This window comes from Olea europaea, chromosome 7 (genome assembly GCF_002742605.1).
Source record: "Olea europaea var. sylvestris chromosome 7, O_europaea_v1, whole genome shotgun sequence".
Lineage (NCBI taxonomy): Eukaryota > Viridiplantae > Streptophyta > Magnoliopsida > Lamiales > Oleaceae > Olea > Olea europaea.
In genome coordinates, this window is record NC_036243.1 from 4,516,140 (window position 1) to 4,540,799 (window position 24,660).

The window sequence follows — 24,660 nt, forward strand, 5'->3', positions numbered from 1 at the left end:
CCCCATTACATCTCTCTATACAACTGAACATGATATAATTCATAAATCAAACTACATGCAGCTTTAGAAAGCTGAAAAACTGAATTACAAAGAAAGATTAAAAAATAAAATGAACTTACAATGTAAGAGAGTGCAATATTAGGGTCAATGGTGGAATCATCACCATCATTCTGAAAACAGCCAGCCTCTCCTTCTTCAAGTCCGTTTTCTTCCATTTCTAATCCTAAACCTGACAAATTTCCCCCATCTGTACTACCCACAGAAATCATCAAAACTAAAAAATAACAATAATAGAAGATAAATAGCAAAAAAGTAAGCTATTAACAACCCTCAAAAGATGTAATGGGGCTTCGAATTTGGAGGATTTGCTGTGCAGAGGGATTTTGTATGATGAGGTGGGGTGTCGTGAAGAAGACAACCCATTTTTTAAATTTTTTTCTTAATTTTTTGATTTTTTTTTCAATTTATTTAATATTTTAATTATCAAGTTACTATTTGCAATTTTTAGAAAATTTGGAAATGTAGTTGCAATTAGGTTTTTTCCTCTCTTTTCTTTTTGTTTTATTTGAATGAGGGGTAAAATCGTCAAAAATTGATGAAAATGACGTTCAGCGCTAAGAAAGTGGAAGGTATGGACGTTTTGTGCCAATTACCCATAATATTTAATAAAAATCTGATTTTTGAAATTTGAAACTTTTTTTTTTTTTAAATGTGCCATAATTAATCTCTTATGAAATTTTTCCGATTTTTTATTCGTTTGAGGGAAATTTAAACCTCCCAAAGATCTCCAAAGAGATACAAATTTTCAAATATTGAATAGTCGACCTTAAATTAAGGAAAATTTGCACTTTTCGTCCATAATTGTTGCTAAATATAAAAAATCTATCCTCAACCATTTTTTTTAGCATAATTCATTTCTAACCTTTCCATTATGTAGCAAAATTCGTCTTTCCCCTCCATTTTGACCATTATGATGAATTTGCCATTCTTTATCAACAAACATAATAAAAGAAAATAGTAAAACAAAAAAAAATAAGGAAACATTACAAATGGAGTCCCATAACTTTTTAAAACTACAAAAGATTCCACTTAATAATTAAATACATATTAATAGTTAAAAAAAAAAAACATTTTCATCTTCCTCGTCCACCCCAACCGATGCCACTTTCTACCGTCAAGTTCTTGGTGCCTCCAACTTATTTCTCTTAGTCATCCCAATGTGTCCTATGCTATTACAAACTCTCTCGATTTACCTATCGTTCCTCTAAAGTTTATTAGAATGTTGTCAAGTGATCTCTTGCTACCTCAAACATGCTATCCATCATAATCTCCTCATTCGAAAACACTTCACGCTATGCCTAAAAGCATTAATTGATGTTGATTGGGCTAGAAATCTCAATAGCATTACTCAAAGTTATGTGTGTATTCAAAAGTCAAAAGATTTGATAGTAAAGGTGTTGACACTCGTAAAGATGATAATATTTTTGTAAAGTTTTGCTGTTGAAGTCATAGATAAGAACCCCCTCCCCCCTTCCTTTTGTAATTGTGAAGGTAAGTTGGCCACGCTCCCATCTAGTGTAATAATTCTTCAATAAAAAAAAAAAAATTTGACATATAATTTTAAAAATAAAATTTTAGGAAAATAAGTGAACAATGAAAGTCGGGAAGTGATCCAAGAGATCTTGCTAGCTCAAATATCCTCAAAGTTTCAAGGATAATAAAAACATGCAAATGAAAGCCATAAAAACATCTAAATAGTTCTCCCTCACGAGCTACATAGGATTACAACATCTCAAAAAGGTTGTTTAAAAATGAAACACTCTCTATTTTGAAGAGTTAATTTTAAAATTACGTTTTGACAGATTCTTAAAGTTAACATTTTAAAATAGATAGTATGTTTGACTCTCCAAGTTTAGAGAGCCAAATCATCTCTCTTAAATTAAATGCATTCATAATATTTTAATTTGAAATACTCTATTTATTGATTCAATTAAATAATATATACAAAGAAAATGGAAGGAAATAATATAATAATCTAGAAAGAAGTTGGTGAAAATAAAATATATTAAAAATAAAAATACATATCATGATTAATAAAATATGTTCTTTAAAAAGAGAGTATTTTCAAGTGCTTTTACAAGGTTAGTGACTCCATAGAAGCAGGGGCGGATCCAGCACCTGGCGAGCCGGCGCGGCCGCCCGTGCTGGATTCCGTCGAGAAAAATGTTAATGGAAATTATTGTTAAATATTTATATATATAACATTTATTGTACCGATTGAGAACAAAAAGACGTGCAGGTCGAGTGGGCGGGCTTTATTTCTGCATCCAATTATATGGAGGTTCGATTCTCTTCAACGGCATAGTTCCTTTAAATTGGTAAAGAAGTACATAATAAATTACTACTATTAATAATTATCCTGATGATTACTTGAATGGATTGTAGCTGAGCTGGTAAGGAGCTTCCTTTTGTACGTGAGAGGTATGGGGTTCAATTCCTTCTGCTGCCATTTTTTGTTCAAATTTTTAATACAATAAATAATGACTAAATAATTTTATATTATTAGTTTTCATTTTCAAAACAATTTCTTTAAAAAAATTTTTTGACTCAAATTATTATTTCGTAATATATATACTTTTATTGTTATGTCTTTCAATATATTTTATGAAATTCAAATTTAGACAATTTAAGTGTTGCTTTTTATTATTCCATTTAGTCATGCTTTACATATAAACTTCATAATATCTCGTTTAAGTTCTTAAAATAATTTGAAACTTGATCATGCATATATTATTGGAAAATGTATTTTTTTTCCTCATTGTTTTGGGCTGTGTAGAATTATATTTTTAGATGTATATGACTTTTATGTCTTTAATGTATATATTATTTGATTTAAAATTTTTTAATATTATTTAATTAAATATTAATAAGCAATTTTACTAATGCGACTGTCAAGAGTCAGCGGTCGCCCTAGATGACTCAATATTCTAAATCCGCCACTGCATAGAAGAAGACATTTTTCATCATCTACTTCTTTCTCTTCTTAGGAGGTTGGAGATATTCTGTATCCTCCTCCTCCTCCTCCTCTTTTGGCTCCTGCTCTTCAACCACTTTGTGCTTGTCATCTTTTTTATCGTTATCTTCGTCATCATTATGACCATTGACAATATCACCATCACTTTTGTCTTCATCCTCAACATCGACTACTTCAAACTCACCACCATTGCTACAATCACCCTTGACTTGAATTGCCTTCATCACGATCGGTGAGAAAATTTTGTGAAACTATTTGATTAAGAACCCATTTAAAAAAATAATTAAAATAGTAAGAAAAATACATTAAAATAAATAAATGTGACCCAAGCAATATTTACCATGGACTGGACCTTATCTCGATTGGTTGAATCCCAACCTTGAGGATTCCCACCGCCCCGTCCTTGGAGTATCGTGAGAGAGGTAAATTACGGGATGTGCCCCAATAGGTTAGGGAACAAGAGCGTTCCTATACACTGGTGCCTACAAAGAGTTCAATTTCATATATTATGAATCGAACCCTCACACTGCGACTGCCAGTAAAGCTGATACTACCTCACTGCTGTTTTTTGCACCACTGGATTATGATCAGTGACATGATTTCAACTAGTTCTTAACGTAAGTGGACTACGGAATTTGTCCCATTGGGTAATCCTTTTATGGACTAGATTATTTGGGCATGGTCAATGGACCTGACATTTTTTGTTTACGTGCCCATTAGTACCTCTGCTAAGGCCCAAGGTTATAATTTGTTATTGGGAACCCCTCATTACATATCCAAGGTAGTTATAAAAATTAAGAAACTTATTTTAAAATTTCAAAATCAGGTCTGATTCAAATTTTTAATAATCAAATTTATAAAGGTCACAATATAATATAATTTATTACCACAGTTACGCACTAGTCATGATTACAAAACTTCACAGTCGCAAATTTTATAGGTTACAGTTTATTTATCGGTCACAAATTATCAAAATTAACTGGTTATGCATAATTTCTCTATTATAAATCATAAATTTTATAAGTCACAATATATTTATCGATCACAAAATAATCAAATTAATAGGTCACATATTATTTGTCGATCACAAATTATAAATTTTATAGGCTACAACTTATTTCACGATCACAAATTATCAATTAATTTGTTATAAATTATTTTTCATTACCAAGTATCAAATTAATTGATCACAACTTAACAAATCTTGAGTACGAATATAAATTTAATCATAATCTCTCATTTTTAGTCACAAATTATCAATTTTACCGATTACACATTATTTATGGATCACAATCATACAAATAATTGACCACATAAGCACTTCACCCTACCCCACTTCACTCCACCACCATCAATCTACTGCCACCATATTATCTAAGCAAAAAATTTACTTGTAAACTGAATTTTAAGGGAAAATGAAAATAAGAAAATATTGAGGAAACCTATTCTAGAACTGAGAAAAAGTTACGTTAAACAGAGATCTGAAGAACTCTCGAGCTTCAAAAGTTCCCCGTAACAACTATGAATGACTTTAGCTTCATGCACTATTTTCCTTTTATTTTTATTTTTACAATTTTATCATCAACATATCATTTTTTAGAACTTGGAGTTGCGGTATCTAGTGATTGTTTCCGTGCTACTTTTTTCAAGTTGTCATGTACATCTCATGTTTGATTGAATTGGTAAGGGAGGAGGTTAAGTACTAAGTAACTATTTAGTAATTGACATTTTAAAATAGGCTTTACATATAAATAATAGTGTTACAGTAGGGTGGAACGACAAGGTACGTGCAGCTAGATCAAAGTCTTAGTTTGTTAAAAGGTATTATTTGTATGGGTAAACTTGATTTTTCCAACATTAGGCAACAGTAGGGAGGTTGTTGTGGCAGTTTTGGCTTTACTAGTGTTTTGATAGCTAGTTGATGCTTATTCTTTGTTTTGTTGGATTTGTTACCAAGGTTTTCCTCCGCCATAAGTGAGAGGTGATCGAATAAAGAGTGAACTTCTTAAAAAAAAAAAAAAAAAAAAAAAAACCCGTGTTAAAAAAAAAAAAAAAAAAAAAAAAAAAAAAAAAAAAAAAAAAAAAAAAAAAAAAAAAAAAAAAAAGCCGTGTTACGGTATCTACTCTTTGATAGTTTATTCACGAAATTGTATAAATCAATATCTAGACATTATTGTTTCAAATTTAAATAATACTAAAAAAGAAATAATAAAGGCAAAAAAAAAAAAAAGAATTTTGTTAAAAAGGGAAAATACAAAAGAATTTAACATCTAGTCCATTGCCCCTAGAGGTGGGCGTGGGTCGGTTCGGTTCGATTCTCTAAAATTTTCGGGTATCTAGTAAATGAAACAGTCGGGTCCAAATATAATTTTGGAACCGTTCGGGTTCGGTTCCGTACTATAATTAATTTTTTTTAAAAATTTATAACAACGTTATATATATACAACTAATGATACATTCAATGATTTTGGAATGTCAGAGACTAGTAGATTACCTTGTTTAAATGATCGCTACGGTCAAAACTTCTGTCGACGAAGGTCACGGCGTCGACCGGCGATTGTATAGGTTTTGGAATGTCAAGGAGACTGCGAGAGTGAGTACGAAAGTGGAGACAGCGTTATGCATTTTAGTGTAGGTGTTTAGAGTTATTTAGTGGGTTTGATCTTGTTGAGCTAAGAAATGAAACAATAAAATGGGTAATTGGGCAAAAAATTTAAAAAATTAGAAATGAAACAAATTATTGGGCCAAAATTTTGAATTTAGAAATTGTTAATTTGTTAATTTGTTTAGAAAAAATTAAAATTAAAATAATTTGATTTATTCAATATAAAATTTTTTTAGAAAGATTCGGTTCTTCGTTTAGAATCGAGAACCGAACCGTACCCGTCGGTTCTCAATTTAAATACCCATTCGGATATTTAATTTGACAAGAATCGTCGGGTTCGGTTCGGTTCGGGAGATTTGCCCAACCCTAATTGCCCCTTCAATAGGAAACATCAATTTGTTACAACAAAAATTGCGTCTGGTCTTCAATAAATTTGAAATTATTTGCATGAGTTATTTTCCACCACTTCCTTATAAGCAAGTTAGAATTTTCACTAAGTAGGGAGAAAAATGTTGGGAGTGTCGAAGTATACGTGTATTGTATGTATTAAAAAAATTCAAAACGTTTGGGTTGCCGTCCACTCCCATTGCTTCACCCTGCTTATAAGACAAGTAATTAATTATTTTCATGTGTAAAATAAGAGGGACAAATAATGAATGTTATTATTTTATGTACTATTTTACTTCATTTTCTTCCAAACATGTCATAGAAAACACAACCTTGAGTCTTGGCTGAGTAACATGAAGATTAAAGCAGGGGAAGAGAAAATGAAAAGGCATTAAATTGGCCAAAGAATTTGTTCTGGGGCACAATTACTGCTTTATATGATTCATTGGCTCGAGCTCGACTAGCATCAATCCATAATCTTATCTTTGTTTTTTTATGTGAACAAACCTCTGAAATTAATGATGTCTATCAATGAAATTTGTACGATCACAATTCACATGAAGTATCAGACACTTCTTAAGGTTACATCCGAGGGCAACAACATCCAATGTTGTCGAGTCCAACGCACCAAATGTGTCATAAATGCAGCCGAAATGGTTCTTCAAAGTTGGTATCTTGGAGAAGAACTTTAATTACAAAATCCTCACTTCTATTTCCTGATGACAGATAAGATATAAATAGGCATAAAAACATTTACAAGTTCAAGATTAAACATGAATATTATGATTCTGTTTAATTATCTGAAGAACTTAAAATTGACAATTTACTGAAACTTACTATTCCGCCAAACTTTCTGATAAAAGAGGACGTAGAGGAATAAAAAAAGTGAAGAAAAAGCTGTCCAAAGGCATTTCCCAACAACTTTGAATTTGCCAATTATCTTCATCTTATCGCCGTGTCACTATAAGAATCAGAAACCTCTTACAATCTTACATTTTTGCTTTTCTCGAAACTGAATTTTACGAAATATCCATTCGAGTTATTATTGATGACAGTATATCTAATTTTAATGTCAAGGATCATTTATCACAAAATATTTGGTTGGACGATGCCTTGAAAACTAGAAAAAAAAAAGTAGAAAAAGTTCTGTTGAACGTACTGTTGGGAATTTTCACCCAACCAAACATAAACAGTAGAAATAAAACTAACACAAACATAGTGTGAAAATATAAACAACACCAGAATTGTTCACCTAGTTTAGCCGAACATAATCCGGGGGCTTAGAGATAAAAGGAGCCCATCACTATGCACAAAGAACCGCCCAAGAGAGGGTTAAAGATCAGTACAATCAAAACTCAGACCATACACGGTCATCAATCCAAAGGATATCTCAGAATAGCCTATACTATACAAGAATCGGAAGAAAACTTCATTGCCTTACTGTACAGATTTACCGGCTCAAATGAAAGCCTAAAACACTGAATATAGCAAGCAGAGAACCCAATATACAACTCTAATTCTAATCTATGAACCGAGTGAAAGACTATAACAACCGAAGAAGAAGATTGCAAAAATACAGAGTGAAAACCCTCTTGAAATTAGAGAGAGAAAAACCACACCATGATCAAATTTTCATCTAACTTATATCTCCACCAAAATGAGCCCTTAAGTCAACCAAGTAAAACGGGATATCTATTTCTAGCCATTGATTGAAACCAACATTTCAGGTCACCCAAGAGAAAGCACAAATTCGAGTGCAACTTAAGTGACCAATAACAACTCGCCAAGTGGCCATGAATGAAACGATTTTTCACTTCCAAAAATGGGTTTTAGAACCATCTTTCACAACCTTCACCTTAGTTCTCAAACCCTTCACTCTCTCTAGTTGCTACAATGCACGTGACGATAATTTTACCCTACATCATTGTCCTAGGTACCTATAAAAGATTAAACCATATTAATATATAGTAAAGACAAATAAGATTTAAACTTACTAACAAATAGAATTTTGGTTCCCAAAACAGATGTGTTCATATTGGTATGAATTTTTTGAAGTATGACCTCACCACATGCAATTTTTTTCTCCTATGAAGTGGTACTTCACCTCATGTGCTTAGATCTCTCACGATAAATAGGACTTTTACATAACGCAAAGCACTTTGACTATCAATGAAAATTATAGGTGACTTTTGTAAAAAATTCAATTCTCCCAAAATTTCCTTTAACCAAATACATTCTTTTACAGATTCAATGATTGCCACATATTCAGCCTGCATGCTAGATAATATAACAATAGATTGAAGTTATGACTTTCATGTGATGCAATTATCACCTATTGTGAATAAATAGACAATAAGAGAGTTTCTTTGGTCTTTATCCCCCAACAAAATCAGAGTCTACATACATCTTTAATGTAAGTTGTTCAGATCTCTTTTCAAACACTAATTCCATATCTAATGTCCCAGCTATTTATCTTAGAAGTCATTTTAACCCAGCCCAATGAAATTTTCTCGGATTAGACATGAATCAACTTAAAAAACTTATAGCATAAGCCAAACTGGCCTAGTAGTAATAATAGAAAACATGACTAATCCTATGGCATTTGCGTAAGGGATATGATAGATTCATATGAGCCGCAAGAGTTACATTTACATGCTTAGCTGCTTTCATGCCAAATTTGATTATAACTTTGTTCGAATAAACACTTTGTATTTTAGTTAAAATATTCTCTTACCTATTTCTGTTAATAACCATTCCCAAAATTTTCTTAGTATTTCCTAAGTCATTCATTTCAAATTCAGACTAGATTTTTAAATCTCAAAATTTTAGCATTGTTAGTGCTAACCAATAACATGTCATCAACATATAGAAGTTAATGGACCTCACTACCAGCCCTAGCATTATTGTAGTACTGACAATGATTAAATTCACTTTTCTTGAAGCGAATCTTCAACACGTGTCAAATCTAATGTAGCATTGTCTTGGGCTTTGTTTAAGCCCATATAATGATTTTTGCAACTTGCAAACATAATTTTCTTTTTCCTTCACCTCAAACCCCATCTAGCTCACTGTGTAAAATGATCGTCTTGACATCTAATTGTTCAAGTTCCCAATTGAATTGAACAACTAATGCAAGAATCAATCTTATGGTCTTGTATTTGACAGCCAGGAAGAAAATCTCATTATAGTCAACACCCTTCATTTGAGTAAAGTCTTCAGCTACAAAACTAGCTTTATATCTTAACGGGTCAGATAACGTAATCCCATTCTTTGGTTTGAAAATTCACTTGCATTGAACAACTCTTTGATTTTTAGGTTCTTTACTAATTTCCATGTGTTATTTTCAAGTAAAGATTTCATTTATTCTTTCATTACATCTATTCATTTATTAGATTTAGAACTATTCGTGGCCTCTTCATAAGATGAAAGTTTTGAATGCTCTAACAATTCACTAGAGATAAGGGCAAAGTGAGTCAAGTTATTTACTTCATATCTTGGATTTGGTTTGATATGTCTCATTTCCCTATCTCTAATCAATTGATAATCTTGAGTACTAATCTCAACAAATGGGTTGGGCTTTCAATTTCAATCTCAGCCTCAATTTGAGTTAGATCTACTTCACTGTCATTCGTGTTAACAACATTTTCATCAAGTTGTATAACACTAGCTTCAGTATTCTCAGATTGAGTGGGGTTTAGCCTTGTTACCTTCACCTTATTGCGTGAAGAAGTCTCTTTAGTTTGCACTTTTGAATTATGAATTTTATTTTTATACATGACATTTTAGATTAATTAAATACCACATTTATTCTATTAATGACCTTAATGCCTTGTACATCTAACACCCACAACCTATACCCCTTCACACCTCCCGAGTACCCAAACATAACACACTTAGTAGCCCTCTGATGTGCATATGTCGCACATCCAAACACTCTAATGTGAGAAAGGTTTGGGAGCTTATCGATTTATAAGATAAGTAGCTGTAGTCACAGCCTCAGCCCAAAAACCTTTGGCTAATCCAGAAATGATTTGCATACATCTAACTTTGTTAATTACAGTTCTGTTCATTTTTTCAGCAACCCCATTCTGTTGAGGTCTGTACTTAACGATTCTGTGTCTTGCAATTCCCTTTTGTTTACATAAGTTATCAAACTCAGCACTATAGAATTTCAAACCATTATTAGTGCTTACAGTTTTTAACTTCTTATCAAGTTGATTCTCAACCATCTTTAACCATGTTTTGAATTTTTGAAATGTCTCTGATTTTGATTTCAAATGATAAGTCCAAACCTTTCTTGAATAGTCATCAAATATAGAAAGGAAGTACTTATTCCCTCTAAAGGTAGGGTGACTCTTAGGTCTCCATAAATCCGAGTAGACATAGTCTAGGGGCCTAGAGGTGGTACGTGACCCAATCTCAAAGCTCACCTTATGTAATTTACCCAACACACATTTTCACAAAATTATGGGACTCAATTGTAACTTTCCCATATAATTTCTTGTTATTTAGATACTTGAGACCCTTATTTCCTATATGTCACATTCTATTATGTCATAATTCTAATTTGTTTCCAGTTATGGTCAAATATTTAAGATCTTGAGGAGCAATTGTTTCTTCCATTAGATAGTATAATCCATTTCTTTTTGGTCCCTTAAAGATCACCAAAGATTCCTACATAACTTTCAAAGTGTTATTTTCAGACTTGAAAGAATGTCCCTCATCTTTAAGAATTCCTACATAACTTTTAATGAGATGATATTTCTTTTCAGATTTGAGACATATCTTACATTTTTCAATTGCCTGACATTGCCATCATACATCCTAATGGCAATGTCACCAATATCAATAACATTTTGAGAGTTATTATCACCCATATACACTTTCTTGGGTTCAACTTCTATGTAATTATTAAACTAAGATTTATCAGAACACAAGTGGAATGTACACCCTGAATCCAAGATCCAATCCTTATCAACTTTTTCATTAGACACAGTCATTACAAGTAGGCTGTCTAACTCAGAACTAATGGCAAAATTATTCAATTCCCCATTATTTTGATCATTTAGTTTTTTCCAATCTCGTTTAAAGTGGCCTACCTTACCACAATGGTAATACTTCTTATTGCATTTTTCTCTTGATTTAGATCTAATTTTTAGATTTCAATTTAGATCTTCTGTTGTTGAAGTTATTTTCCTTCTTCTCAGCTCTTTCTTTTACAAACATATTCTCCTCTCTTGATCTTATCCTAGATTTTCTCTTGACCTCCAATTCTCGAGATCTTAGAGCACTAGTGACAATTGTTTGTGTTAGGTTATCTTTTGAGTATTTTATCACATTCTTGATATCCTTAGAAGAATCAGGTAATGAATTAAAAATGATTACCGCAAGGTCCTCATCCTCAAATTTTTTGTCATTATGAGCAAAGCTTTTAACTAGGATGCGAAAATTACTCAAATTAGCTTCCAAGTCTTTCCCAGTATCCATTTTGAAACAAAAAAGTTTCTCTAGGTGGTGGATTTTATTAGTCAATGTCTTAGTCAGAAACAAAACATCCGATGCAGTCCATAAGGCTTTAGGAGTTTTAGTATCAATCTACTTGTCATACTATGTTATTAGATAAGTGTAATACGATAGAATTATATGTCATTTCATTCATTTCTAGAATTTCGTCAGGCTTAGCTTTCAATTTAGCAGAAAAATTTAAGGAACATTCAGGGTTTTGACAACTCTTTGTTGGACCAATATGGCCCTTATTTATTGCTTCCAGATGGAGTAATCCTCATTTCCATCGAATTATGATAATTTGGCCTTCAAATCACTTAAGTTCTGTAAAAGGGTGGTTATTACTCGTGGACATAAGTGATTATAAATTTGAGAATCACTTAAGTAGTAGAAAAGGTTTTGAGAAACAGGTTTTGCAATTAATGACAAGTAAGCTGATCTCAGAATGAAAAACAATAGTAATATAATGTGCACAGATTGCAATAGCAACAAGAAGAGTTGATTTCAGATTTTTCAAAGATGGTACCACTTAGTCAAGTTAAAGAAGTTGAAACCCTAAATGTGCTCCTATTACAACCAAACAATTTATCGAATTCTCGATTAAATCAGATCATAGTATCAAAAGATTCATATATCGACAATTCAAGCATGCAAATCAATTTCTATAAATTTGTATTGGAACAATCTCACCAAATACTGTGTATAACAGTTTCAACCAAACTCCATGTTGATTTCAAAATCAGACCCCATACCCTAGCCTCCAAGAACCTCTGTTCAGTTCAAGTTATTGGTACTGCACAGATAAAAAACGCATCAATACGACAAAAATTCAAATTAAATTTCACATGTCTTAACCACGCCTTATGAGGCTCTGATACTAGATTTGTTGGGAATTTTCACCCAGTCGAACATAAATAGTAGAAATCAAAACCAACACAAACATAATGCTAAAATATAAATAACACTAAAATTGTTCACTCAGTTCGGCCAAACCTAATCTGGGGGGCTCAGAGATAAAAAGGGTTCGTCAATATGTGCAAAGAACCATTCGAGAGAGAATTTAATATCAATACAATCAAGACTCAGACTACGCACGGTCATCGATCCAAAGGATCTCCGAAACCAACCTATACTATACAAGAATCAGCAGAAAACTTCATTAGCTCAAATGGAAGCCTAAAACACTAAAGCAGTGAACCCAATATACAACTCTAATTCTAATCTATGGACCGAATGAAAGACTATTTCAACCGAAGAAAAAGATTGCAAAATTAAAGAGAGAAAACCCTCGTGAAATTAGAGAGAGAAAGGCCACATGATGATCAACTTTTCATCAACTCATATGCCCACCAAAATGAGCCCTCGAGTCAACCAAGTAAAACATGAGATCCATTACACTTCAGATCACCAAAGAGAGAGCACAAATCTGGGTGCAACTTAAGTGACCAATAACAACTTGCCAAGTGGGCATTTGATTGGAACGATTTTTCACTTCCAAAAAGGGGTTTTAGAACCACATTTTACATATACCTTTGTCTTTCCAGTCAATATTTGTGGGCTGCGGTTGCAACACTTGATGCTGTTACCAGAATGCAAAGGGATTCAACTTCAAGAGCTTCCATCTCGTCTAAACGCTGAGTGCTAAAGACATATTTATCTTATTCTTCAAATTGTCCCATCAGCAAAACTCGAATAGAGGACATCGAATGATCTTATACCATGTTGAATTGCCTCGTGTAGAAGCTTAAGCGTTTTGATAAGGTTTTTCAACTGATGAACGATCAATACTGAACTGTTTACCAACTCTCGACGGGACTGCAGATTCCAGTTCTTGATAATCTTTTTCTGCCTCCTCTATAGTTTTTGCCGTTATCTCATCTGTTAAAAAGGAGCTTCCTTTCAACTTTCATCATCTGAAAATCCAAAGATTTTGCTTGCAACAAGACTGATGAGTTTTTCCTTGACGAAGGAATGGAGTTGGTAGAACTTTTCTAACAGCTAGCTTAAGTAAAACATTGGACTCAATTGTAGTTTATATATACAAGATTCATACGTAATAAGCCATGTCCACAGTACAATTACTGATAATTAATTAATTATGTAAGCAAAATTATGACAACATAGCAACTCTGGCATTATTTGTGGCAACTAGAATAAATTACTATCAATGGTAGGTTGTATCTTATGCTAGATAGAGAAATTCCGAGGACTAGCAGCCCACAGCGAACCAAGATCTCGCAGACATTGAAAATACTCCCCAAAAGCGAGCATCCCCTTTGCTGCTTGGCGTGTATTTAGAATGATGGACATTCGTCTCAGAGTTTGCTCCCGAAGATGATCTGCCTGTGGTGAAATCAAGCAATTGGAAGCACATAGGTTAACATGTTTACATGCCCCAGAAGCAATAAAACTAGAGACGTAAAATGGGATGGGTCGGGCCCAGAAGCAATAAAACTAGAGACGTAAAATGGGGTGGGTCGGGCTGTAAAACCCAAAAAATGCAGAAGCCCATCGGGGCTATGCTAAATCGTTAGCTATGCGTTAGGAAGCTAAATGTGATAACTCAGTATGAAATGTATCATTAAAGTTTATTTTCTTATCAGAACCAAACGTGACAATTCAAACAACAATATATAACGTTATTAGTATTTCAAAAATCAATGTAAGGAAGCAGTTTAAAAGTTTTTGCCCAAACCATCTTTTCACTAAATGCACTGCTGGTTATTACACAGCCAAGCTCCAAAATCAAGTTCTTCGTTAGCACACACATCTGTCCTACGACAAAGATGGCCACATTGTCTTGCTTTCTGATTAAAAATTATGAAAACCAACAATCATTCCAATCAAGAAATATATTAAGAGCCTGTTTGGGAGTGATTTAAAGAATTGATTTTTTGACCGTTAGGAGAAAAATGAGGTCCACCTGTAATAGAAGAAATCAAATATGACAGCTGGAATAATGAAATAACGGTTAAAAAATCAATTTTTTTTGGGGGAAAAAATCACTCTCAAACAAGCTCTAGGTATAAACTTTCCAAATCGATGTCTTATAAGAACTGAACAGAGCTCGAAGGTTATGAAGCATCACGGAAGTTGGAGTGGCTAATAGCACTTGACAATAAAAAGTAAAATAGTACCTGTTGTACAAAGCTTTCCAGTGATTTCAACTTCTCCATAGTAGAAACCACCTGAGAACTGTAACTTCCTGCTCCACCCGCCAGAGTTGTTATGCTCTGTGCTAGAGTCTCTCGAAGCTTATCGATTCCCTGTGAAAGAGCCTCCTCCGCTTGTTGACAAGAATGTCGCAGTTTACAGACTTCTGCCTTTTGCTCTTCTGTCAAGTCCTCAAGTTGAGGCAGCACAACCTATTAAGCAAAATATTTTTTCCCAAACAATTTAAGCGAAACTTTTTGGATTTATATGAGGTCTAAAGTCTCTCTATGAGAGGGGTGTTAAGTGGGACGACTGACTTGCACCACTAGTGTAATGAAATATACAGTAAAAAAATAAAAAGAAAATTGGTGAGCCACGGCTCGCGAGCTGAATCCACATTTGGTGAAGCGAGCCAGCTCTTGCTCGGCCCATGGACACCCCTACTGTATGATGAGATTGACTTTGTACATTTGTTGATGTTTAAGTGTTATTTAGATAACTACAGGTAGGAAGATTTCATATCAAAGCTTACATTGATAAGCTCTGATGGTTGGAATCCTCCAATCCAAAGGAAAAACTGCTCGACTGGTGTTCTCCACAAGCCGAAGACTAAGTAGAAGGAATCAGCTCTGGCGGCATCTTTTTTCATGCGAAAGAGATTGCAATAGTGTTCTACTACATCCTCTACCAGTGGACGGAGTTCCACATCACCCAATGGAGACTGCAAAACATTTCTAATCTCAGAATTTTTCCTTTGTTGCACTTCCATCCAATGCCCATATTCCATCTCAAACACAGCAATTCCTGCACATTCATCCCAGGACTGTAATCCAAGGTAAAGCAACCTCAAGTTCACCACAGGGATGGGCACACAAAGAATCAATATGAAAACACTGAAAACTTGACGAATTGTATAAGCCTATACATATCATGGTGATAACGGGGCCTTGAACGTCTCTCTTACATGCTTTTATGTCATGCCAAACAAATTAGACGTACCAGAATTTACACTTCCACATCCCACATTAGCAGTTGCGCCCCCGATAAACGAGCCCTGCAATTAGTTATTGACTGACATGTCGGATTATGAACAAATTGCAATGCACGTGAAGCTGATACACAATCCATCTAACCTGATGCCTAGCTCTTTCAAGTTCTAGCTCAAGTTGTGCCAGCTTCAAACGGCTTGATTCCAGTTGCTTTACATACTCCTGTAAAAGAATAGATTAGTAAGAAATCAAAATGAAAAATTCTAAACACGCTGTAATAAGAAAAAAGTATCACGGGCTGGAGCTTCTCTGTACCTTCTTTCGCAAACGGCTTTTCCTAGCAGCTTCGCGATTTTGTGCCAAACGTCTTTGTACCTGTGATTCAATAGCCAATTGAAGATTCATTATAGATCTTTATTATTCAAGAACTTCAGATTTTCAACATCTAGACTCGTACCACCTTATCGCTAATACTCTTTGCTGTTTGGTTATCGCCAGATGCTTCCAGAGATCTATCAGAAGCATACTCACACTGTGTAATAAAATACGAGAAAATCCTGTAAGAGAATAACGTCAATCCTAAAGTTTAGAATCCGAAGGACTGAAGACACTTCACCATGTCAGCTAGCTTTGCATCCGCCTGTGTGATCATACACAAATCTGTATTGGGATTAATGGTACCTCCAAATGTGTCGTCCCACATGCTAATTTGGTGGATTGGTTCATGTACACCAATCGTGCTTGAGGAGGTAAATTGAGTTGTTGGAGTAATCATATCAATGACCTGGTGAACAAAAAGGAAAAAGAAATTGCTAAATTCTCAATCAGAGTCTCTCATTATAATCTTGATTAGATTAGATCCTACACAGCGCTTGTAGGCAAAGATAACCCAATGGCCTAGAGTATAAGACCACAAAAACTGATGGTCCTGAATATAAAATGGTAAAGAAAATGACTGCTTTTGGTAAGCTACACTCATTGGACATGTCATCACTTTTATATAATATCCCATTTATTATATTCACCAATATCTATTCTTTTTAGTCCACCTTAACTAACCCACTCTTGACCTGCACAGCCACTTCTAGTTTTAAATTACAATTAAGAAAGAAAAATAGGATTTTTGGGATAAGAATTAAATTAAATTAAACTAAAAAACCAAAGCACAGGCAGCAAAGTCTTTACTTCCGGGCTCATATATATCAATAAACAAAGTCAAAAAATTTACCGTGACAGTAATTTTGATAGAAATTACAAGTCCGACTCCATAACCTGCTTCGGTTAGATCTTAGATTCTTAATGAAATTTTTTTACTATCGTATAGTAAACTGATTAAATATTCTAAAACTTAAACGAGTTTTAACTGCTGTACTAAAATAAACAACCTTAATGCATATGCTAATTCATGCTGTCACAAGCCAACTAATCTGCTGCTATCTGTCTGAGGAAACTCCTACACATTCAAGAATTCATTTCTTTTTGTCTGGTGAAAGTACAAAATGCACGAAGTGATTTTGTTACTCTAGATTGGAAAGAGAATTTAAATATACATCTCTGTTAGATTCTAGAGTGAAATATATCGAATTCACAATAGCATTTGGAGCTTAAATATGAAATAAAAATTGCATCCTTACTAATAACAGATTCACCATTGATTAGTGGTGGCCCTGAGGGAAGTAGGCGATCGCCTAAGGTTGCGCTTTAGTGAGGATCTCAAATTATGTAAAGTTAATTGGTTGGTTGAAGAAAAATGAAAATTATATTTATGAAATTCTGTAAAATAGAATTATCATATGCAAACATAATAAACCAATAAAAATTGAAAATACAAAAATCTTTAATATATATATCACTTACATTTATTTATCACAAATATTACTTTTCCTATTTATAATTAAGTTGACACTTTATCTTCCTAACATTCATTTTCTTTTCTTAAAAAAGGTGTCTCTGTCTCTTCAAATTCCATGTCCAACAATCACCTACCATTATTTTTTCAAGCCAACAAGATATATATTATCTCCATTTGAATTAAAATTTTGAAGATTCAATGCAGTTTGGTTTGATCTCGCTGCCATTGTTACAATCTTACAGGTTTCTTTCCTTTTTCTCTTATTTTCAAAATATATACTACAGAGTACATATGTTGTTATTATATTAATTTGTTTTAATCTCATGATAATAATATTTTTAGATCTTTACTGAAAGTACTTTGAATTTAATAATTTTTTGTTCTTGTTCATACATATACTTCTTTTTTTAAGTTAATTTCTTATAAATTAATATAAAATTAGAAACTCGTTTGTATTTAATCATCATTTTCATTATTTTGTTACACTATCTTTTGCAGTCATATTTTCCAATTTTGTACATAAAATCACTCAAATGTATATTCAACTTTATTTGAAATAGTTACAGCAAGAAAATAATCATACAAACGAACGTACCATTTTGCCATTGCATTGTAATTCTGTTTACCAAACTTTACTTGTAATTTGTATTATTGGTTGAAATTTGACGTTTTGTTAATTTTCTCTTCAAATTTTGGGGCTCAGTTGTATGTGTTAGATTTTTTATAATTATATTAAGCCACTATTTGGTATCGATAAAAATCTAAATTTTAATCTAAGTCAAAATCAACAATTAATTTTAATCACATATTTTATTTACTTCTATCAAAATCTACTAAAATTTTGATTTTAGGGGTTGTTTGAGCCCCATTTTTCTATAAAAAGAAAAAAAAAGCATTTTGAAGTAGTGTTACAGTGAAGACTGTGTTGTTAAGAAATAAGAAAATTTTTTAGATTTACATGTAATATTATTAAATTGAGAAATGTGTGGTTGAAATAATGTCAAATCACTGTTGAAAAATGTATTTTGATGAAAAATGAGGCTCATACAAGGGCTTAATCTCCTTCAAATAAGGTTTACAACTCTATACAAGGAGACTCAAAATAGAGAGCCCCAATTTGAAATTGACATAAGGCCCCCAAAATATCAGGGCCAGCTCTACCAATGATGATTGAACCACGATATTTTTTAAATTTCTATAGAGTATAGGAAGAATAATCATTGTTTCTTTTAAGTTCTATTTATGCCTAAATGGAAAATAATCCATAACGGTTAATATTTAATGATTTCAGTCTTAGTTTCCTTTCTTACGTTTCTCTATTATTGTGGTTAATTTGTCAATTATACTTCATTTTGCTCTATCATTATGGCTCTTATAAATCAAGAAAGTCAAGGAAATAGGGTCAGTCACCTTTTAGTTAACACAATTATTTAATCTTCTGGAAAAGCATATGAAAAAAGCAATTGCCACTTGTTGCCCATACAGTATATGTCAAAAAATAACCACAAACAATATAGTAATTATATGATTATGAAGGCCATTAAAACAATGAAAACGCATACAACATTGTAGGGACTTCTTGTTCCATTTTAAAAGATAAAGCCTCTGTTTCAATAACAATTTATAAATTCAGTAAAATTTAGACATTAATTTATATTCTTATATGTTGTGTATTTGTTTCATCGTTTTTTGATGTGAAATTTCCCCTTAACCTTAAGTTCTTAGTTCCGCGTCATCTGAGTACCTCAAGCGAAGTCTTTCTCAAACAACAAAGGCTCTCATGTCTCATCAAGACTCAACTCTTCCACACGTCTGCCACAAAAGCCAACTACAGATTTTCTCAGCCATTGCAATTGCTTAGGGACTATGACTTCTTTTGTATCTTTCTCCATACCTTCGAAGATTCATCTTGAGTAGCGGCTGAATCTAAAAAAATACCAGGATGAATCTTAATGAAGAATCAAAATCTAATTTTTAAACTTAAAAAAAGAAAACACTGATTTAGAATTCAACTTTTGAGCTGTTTATTATGTTCTATGACTATGATAATGCATTTCCACTGCGAACTGGGATAAAAAGAATTCTCTATTAGATTACCACAATACATTAAAGAAAGGGAAGAAAACAAAGATGACAAACAAACAAGAGACAAACTTCAAGCAGTTGTCATTTTCAAACCTTTTGATGCAATTTATAATTGATAATTCATGCCTTTTAGTGACATGATTTCCACTGAAATTGCTGCAAATAATCTCGAGGATCATAATAAATTAATTGATAATTGACTGTTAAACCAAATATCTTTGTGCAAATTGAAATATTAATTAATAAAAAAGTTGCAAATGTAGTTATAATATATGAAATTGTTGCATAATATATGTAGTTGAGCTACTTGCGTAAGAAATCTAGTTATAATAATTCCCAGAAAGAAAGAAGCCTCTATGGCATGTGTTACTTTTGGCTTTAATGCTTTTAATCTCTAAAGATTGGGCGGCGTATTTTGAATAACTTTACAGAAAATTTAAAGTAGGACCTAATAGTGTGTGAAAATCAAAATAGTCCTATTTTATCACTTTTTAGAAGAGACTTTTTTCTCGTTTATTCGTCAATATTTCATGACTCAAAAGTTGATGTGCTGACCTCTCAAAACAAGACCGAATATTGGCGCATGGTTCGTGTCAACTTGACCCAATCAAGTAGGTCGGATGGTTGAGTAGGCGGGTTTAGTTAATATTTTCATTAGCTAAGCAACATGCCATTTAAGCAGTTGGCCAGTGTCTCAAGCAAACCTCAGAAAACAGCAGACAACGAGATAACATTTATTATAGATAAGAGAATATTTTACATATAAAGATTGAAAAGGTGACAAATCTTTTGTTTGAAAACTTCTGATACATTCTTCCTTAGCCCAAAAAAATCTACTTTTTTCCGTTTTGAGTATTTTGACAGCTAATTATACTGAGGATCATACCATACAATTAAGAAATGAGGGCATCAAGCTTTTCGTATTAACAAATTGAATATATATCCATTGAAATATCTCATATAAAACCTAATACTCATGCATGATTTTATATATGAGTAATCGAAACCAATATTTTTTTTTCTCACCAGCATTCTGTTAAGCTTCTCAAACTGAAGGAATGATATGTGTTGAAGAATCTCATATTGGCGTCTGGACGAGGAGGAACTAGTCAAGGCACCAAGAATGCTACAATTCATAGATATCAAGAAGTATTCATGTAACGGCAAATAAAGCCGTGAAGTCATGCAAGAGGCATCTTTATATGAGGAGGAGGCTTCGTGAGGAAGAGTGCCTTCAAAAACAAACAGAGTAGTTAAGAATCGAACCGAAAAAGAATAAACAAGAAACACAAAGCCGCGGTACTCACTAAGTGTTAAATATTTCGTGGGGACCGTAAGAGGCGCCAGGGGGTCTCCCTCCATCGTGTCTCATCTCCCGGTAGCCCAACACTACGAGCTCTTCCACTCTTTAATGGAGCTCGGCAAATCAAGTACGAATGGAGTGTGGGAACCCCATGAGGTCAAGTAGTACCAGCCTCTGGTCTTATCCTCCCAGCCGCTACCTTGGGAATGTAGAGGGTCTCCCCCCCCCAGTCGCTACCTTGGGGATGTAGATGGTCTGGAATACAAAAAAAGGCATCTCTACCCCAAGCGACGCCTCCTTCCACAACATCCAGGAGCCCACCATTTGGGGTTAAAACCTAATCCTTGTGCATAATTTTTGTAAATGATTAGCTGAAACAAAAATAATATTTGCCCTAACACTATGTTAAAGTGTGTACCTAAAAAATTTAAGCCACTAAAAACGGACAGATTTATTCTTTAATTACCAAAATTAAAGAACTAAAATACTCAATTTTCGCAACTTCCAAAAATTCTAAATTATGCTTCATCTTTCTTTCTTTATTTATCTATCATTCTGATGCAATTATTTCTCACTTTATTTTCCACTATGTGACACTTTAACGTATTATCATCTATCTCAATGTCGTTTATTGGCTATCTGGATGGCTAAAACAGCCTGAGCCATTCAATAATTTCTAAATTCTAAAACTGTAGACTAAAGGTCATAGGCACTTTCAGGGTCCCAAGCAATATAGCAGCTTCAAAAGAAGCACCAAAAAAATTAATGAGGGATTTTTTTGGCACATCCAACAATAAATATATAAAAGGATTCTTGCCATAATTTTCAATATTCTTCAAAATATTAGTCTCATCATTCATATTTGCTAAAATACTTTTCAGGAGTAAGGCACTCTCATTTTAGGGATTAGCCCTCGTGTGACTTCCATGATCAATTTTTCAACTGCGCATTTCATCAATTTTTTTTAAAATCTATTAAAAATCATATTTTTAGCTACATCAAACATGGGCTAAAGTTTTGTTTTATTATTCAAAAATGTTTTCAATATGTCTTTGGCATAGCTTTTTTTTTTTTTTTTTCCTCATCAAAATATAGACACAACAATTAGAATTATCGTTTATAAATGAGTTACAGTGAGATTTGAGTCCCGAGAACTTTAGAATACTATTTCTAAAAACTTAAATCGTTAATAAATGCGTATTTATTTAATTTTGACGTTATTATTCATTGCAAATTAGAATAAGCGATTGTCGTCGATCGCTTTGGCACAATACAAGTTGCGTACATGCATGGAGAAGGATATATCCTAGACCAGCTTATAGAGGTTGTAATCTATTTGGATCGTAGGTCAATTACTTTATTTAATTTTCCCAACATGAACATACTCAAAAATATTTTAATTTTTTTAATTTTCCAGTTGAATAGTTGACCTATCTAGACAATGGATCATCTTGTCGGATCATCTGGTCGATTCAGGTGGAGACGTGGAGAATGGTAAACTTGTGTCATACTGTATTTGTAGTAATTCTATATTTTTTCTTCAAGATTTTTAATGGGCAATGACCCAATTAAATCGTGGACCATACATATGGGCTCCTGCTTCGGGCTTAAATGAGCTAACCTTTTGGGCTTCCAGTGGGCCTCGATCAATTAACCTTTTTGGGCTTCAACTGGTGCAGTTCCGAAGAAGTATGTGTAGGTTGCTAAATGGGGTAATTGGACAAATTACAAATAGCCATAAAATCAAGGGGGATTTTGTTAAATAGTCTAGTCAAACAATGTATTTGATTAAATAACATTGTTCCAATGTTTGTTGGTCAAATGACCCTCAATTACAAAATATAATAAACAAATAATATCAAATGTCCAAAACACCCTCACCATGGAAAAGACTCAAACACCCTTTCAATCCAATCAATTTCCTCAATTCATCTCCAAAATGCATCAATGTATTTCTCTGTGCTTGCTGCCCTAAAATCATATTTTTTTCATTATATTCTTTAGCTATCTTCTCCAATATTTTGATCATTTGAACAAGAATTTTGGTTTCCATATTATCTACCATAAAATATCTACTATATTTGAAGAAAAAAGAAATGTATTTTTAGAAATCTCATGTATATTTGTACTTTTATTGTTAAATATAGTATAAAATAATGTTTTAGTTGATTTTACTTTCACATTTGGTGTATTTTGTACTGTCCGCAACTATTGGACGATAACGGCAGTCCAATCATTATTTGTGGCGTAGAACGACACTACATGCGTTATCTTCTATGTAAAATATAGTGAGGTTCAAAAATTAAATATTATTTATCTAATAACAATTAATTTCAAAATATGCACGTCATCAATTATTAATATCGTGTTTACATAGTAACGACAGTTATGCCGATTTCATAATAGTAACGACATTTGTGCTATTTTCTTTTTTCATGTTGATTAAGTAATAAGCATAACCGTCAAATTTTGTAAATGACATGTCCATCTTACAAATTTAATAAGTTTAACTTATTGAAATCAGGACTTGATAAGGTCGTGGATGCTCATATTCGTGTTATAGACAGAACGACATATGTGATGTTACGTTTAACGACACTTATGCCACTTTATTGATTTATCCAATACTTAGCTTCTTTTCCACCTCAATTACCTCGAGCATTGAATCCTCTAACTTAAGAAAGTTAGAAATGTTAGTTATGTGATAAATATCGATATAATTGACATAAATTCTATAATATTGAATGAGCGACATCATAGGTCATAATCTACGTTTATTAGAAAATAAAATTAATAAGCATATCTGTTAAATTTTGTAAACGACACATCTATCTTGTAACATAAATGAGTTCAACTTATCGAATATCGGGGTTCGGACGGGTCGTGATTGCTCATACTTGTGTTTGTAACGACACACGTTACGTTTAACGGCACTTCCGTCATTCTGTTGATTTCTCTAATATTCTACTTCTTTTCCACCGTAATGATCTCCAGCATTGGATTCCTTAATTTAAGAAAGTCATAAATGTTGATTATGTAACAAAGTCCAGTAGAATTGACATAAATTATATAGTGTCAAGTTGGTAAAATCACAAGTCATTGTCTACATTCATTAGAAAATATAATTAATGTTCATATTTTTTAAATTTTGTAAACGACGTGTCCATCTTGCAACATATATGAATTCAACATATCGAATGTCGGGGCTGGGATGGCTCACGACTGCTCATACTCGTGTTTATAGATAGAATGATACATGTGACGTTTAATGGTACTTATTGATTTCTCCAATATTTTGTTTTTTTTTATCGCAGAAACCTCGAGCATTGGACCTTATAACTTAAAAAAGTCAAATATGTTAATTATGTGATAAATATTAATAGAAGTGACATAAATTATATCATATTGAATGGGTGACATCACAAGTCATGATCTACATTTGTTAGAAAATAAAATTAATGAGCATATATCTTAAAATTTGTAAACAACACATCTATCTTGCAACATAAATGAGTTCAACTTATCAAATATCAATGCATGGACGAGTCATGACTCGTGACCTATAATTTTTTAGATTTGTAACCAATAACATAAACTGTGACCTATAAAATTGATAGATAAATTGTGATCCATGACTACGAAATAATCTGTGACCTATCAAAGTTTTGATTCGTGACATTGAAATAATTTGTGGCCAATTAATTTGAAAATATGTGACCAAAGAATAAATCTCTGCCCTATACATGT

The 24,660-nt window shown here is 32.9% G+C and overlaps 1 protein-coding gene across 4 annotated transcripts; it reads right to left on the bottom strand.

Moving 5' to 3' along the window:
* Positions 1-12,469: 12,469 nt before the first annotated feature.
* LOC111396734 (transcription factor TGA3-like) lies at positions 12,470-16,473 on the bottom strand. 4 transcript variants are annotated; one of them, XM_023023221.1, is made up of 8 exons: positions 16,355-16,473; positions 16,131-16,205; positions 15,989-16,048; positions 15,818-15,895; positions 15,684-15,738; positions 15,217-15,488; positions 14,669-14,896; positions 12,470-13,874 (listed from the first exon to the last, which is right to left on the bottom strand). In XM_023023221.1, exons 1-8 carry the CDS (start codon positions 16,397-16,399, stop codon positions 13,719-13,721), a joined length of 969 nt encoding a protein of 322 aa, XP_022878989.1. In that variant the 5' UTR covers positions 16,400-16,473; the 3' UTR covers positions 12,470-13,718. The 4 variants fall into 4 exon arrangements, with proteins under 4 accessions (XP_022878989.1, XP_022878990.1, XP_022878988.1 ...); XM_023023222.1 differs by having other exon boundaries at positions 16,134-16,205; positions 16,355-16,472; XM_023023220.1 differs by having other exon boundaries at positions 16,134-16,205; positions 16,290-16,468.
* Positions 16,474-24,660: the final 8,187 nt, after the last annotated feature.

Excerpts from the sequence above, each read along its gene's own strand:
- LOC111396734 (XM_023023219.1), bottom strand. The coding sequence starts at position 16,448 with ATGATTACTCCAACAACTCAATTTACCTCCTCAAGCACGATTGGTGTA. Across the intron at positions 16,049-16,130 it reads AGAGTATTAGCGATAAGGTG|GTACAAAGACGTTTGGCACA; the intron begins GTACGAGTCTAG and ends ATTGAATCACAG. Across the intron at positions 13,875-14,668 it reads TGGAAAGCTTTGTACAACAG|GCAGATCATCTTCGGGAGCA; the intron begins GTACTATTTTAC and ends ATTTCACCACAG.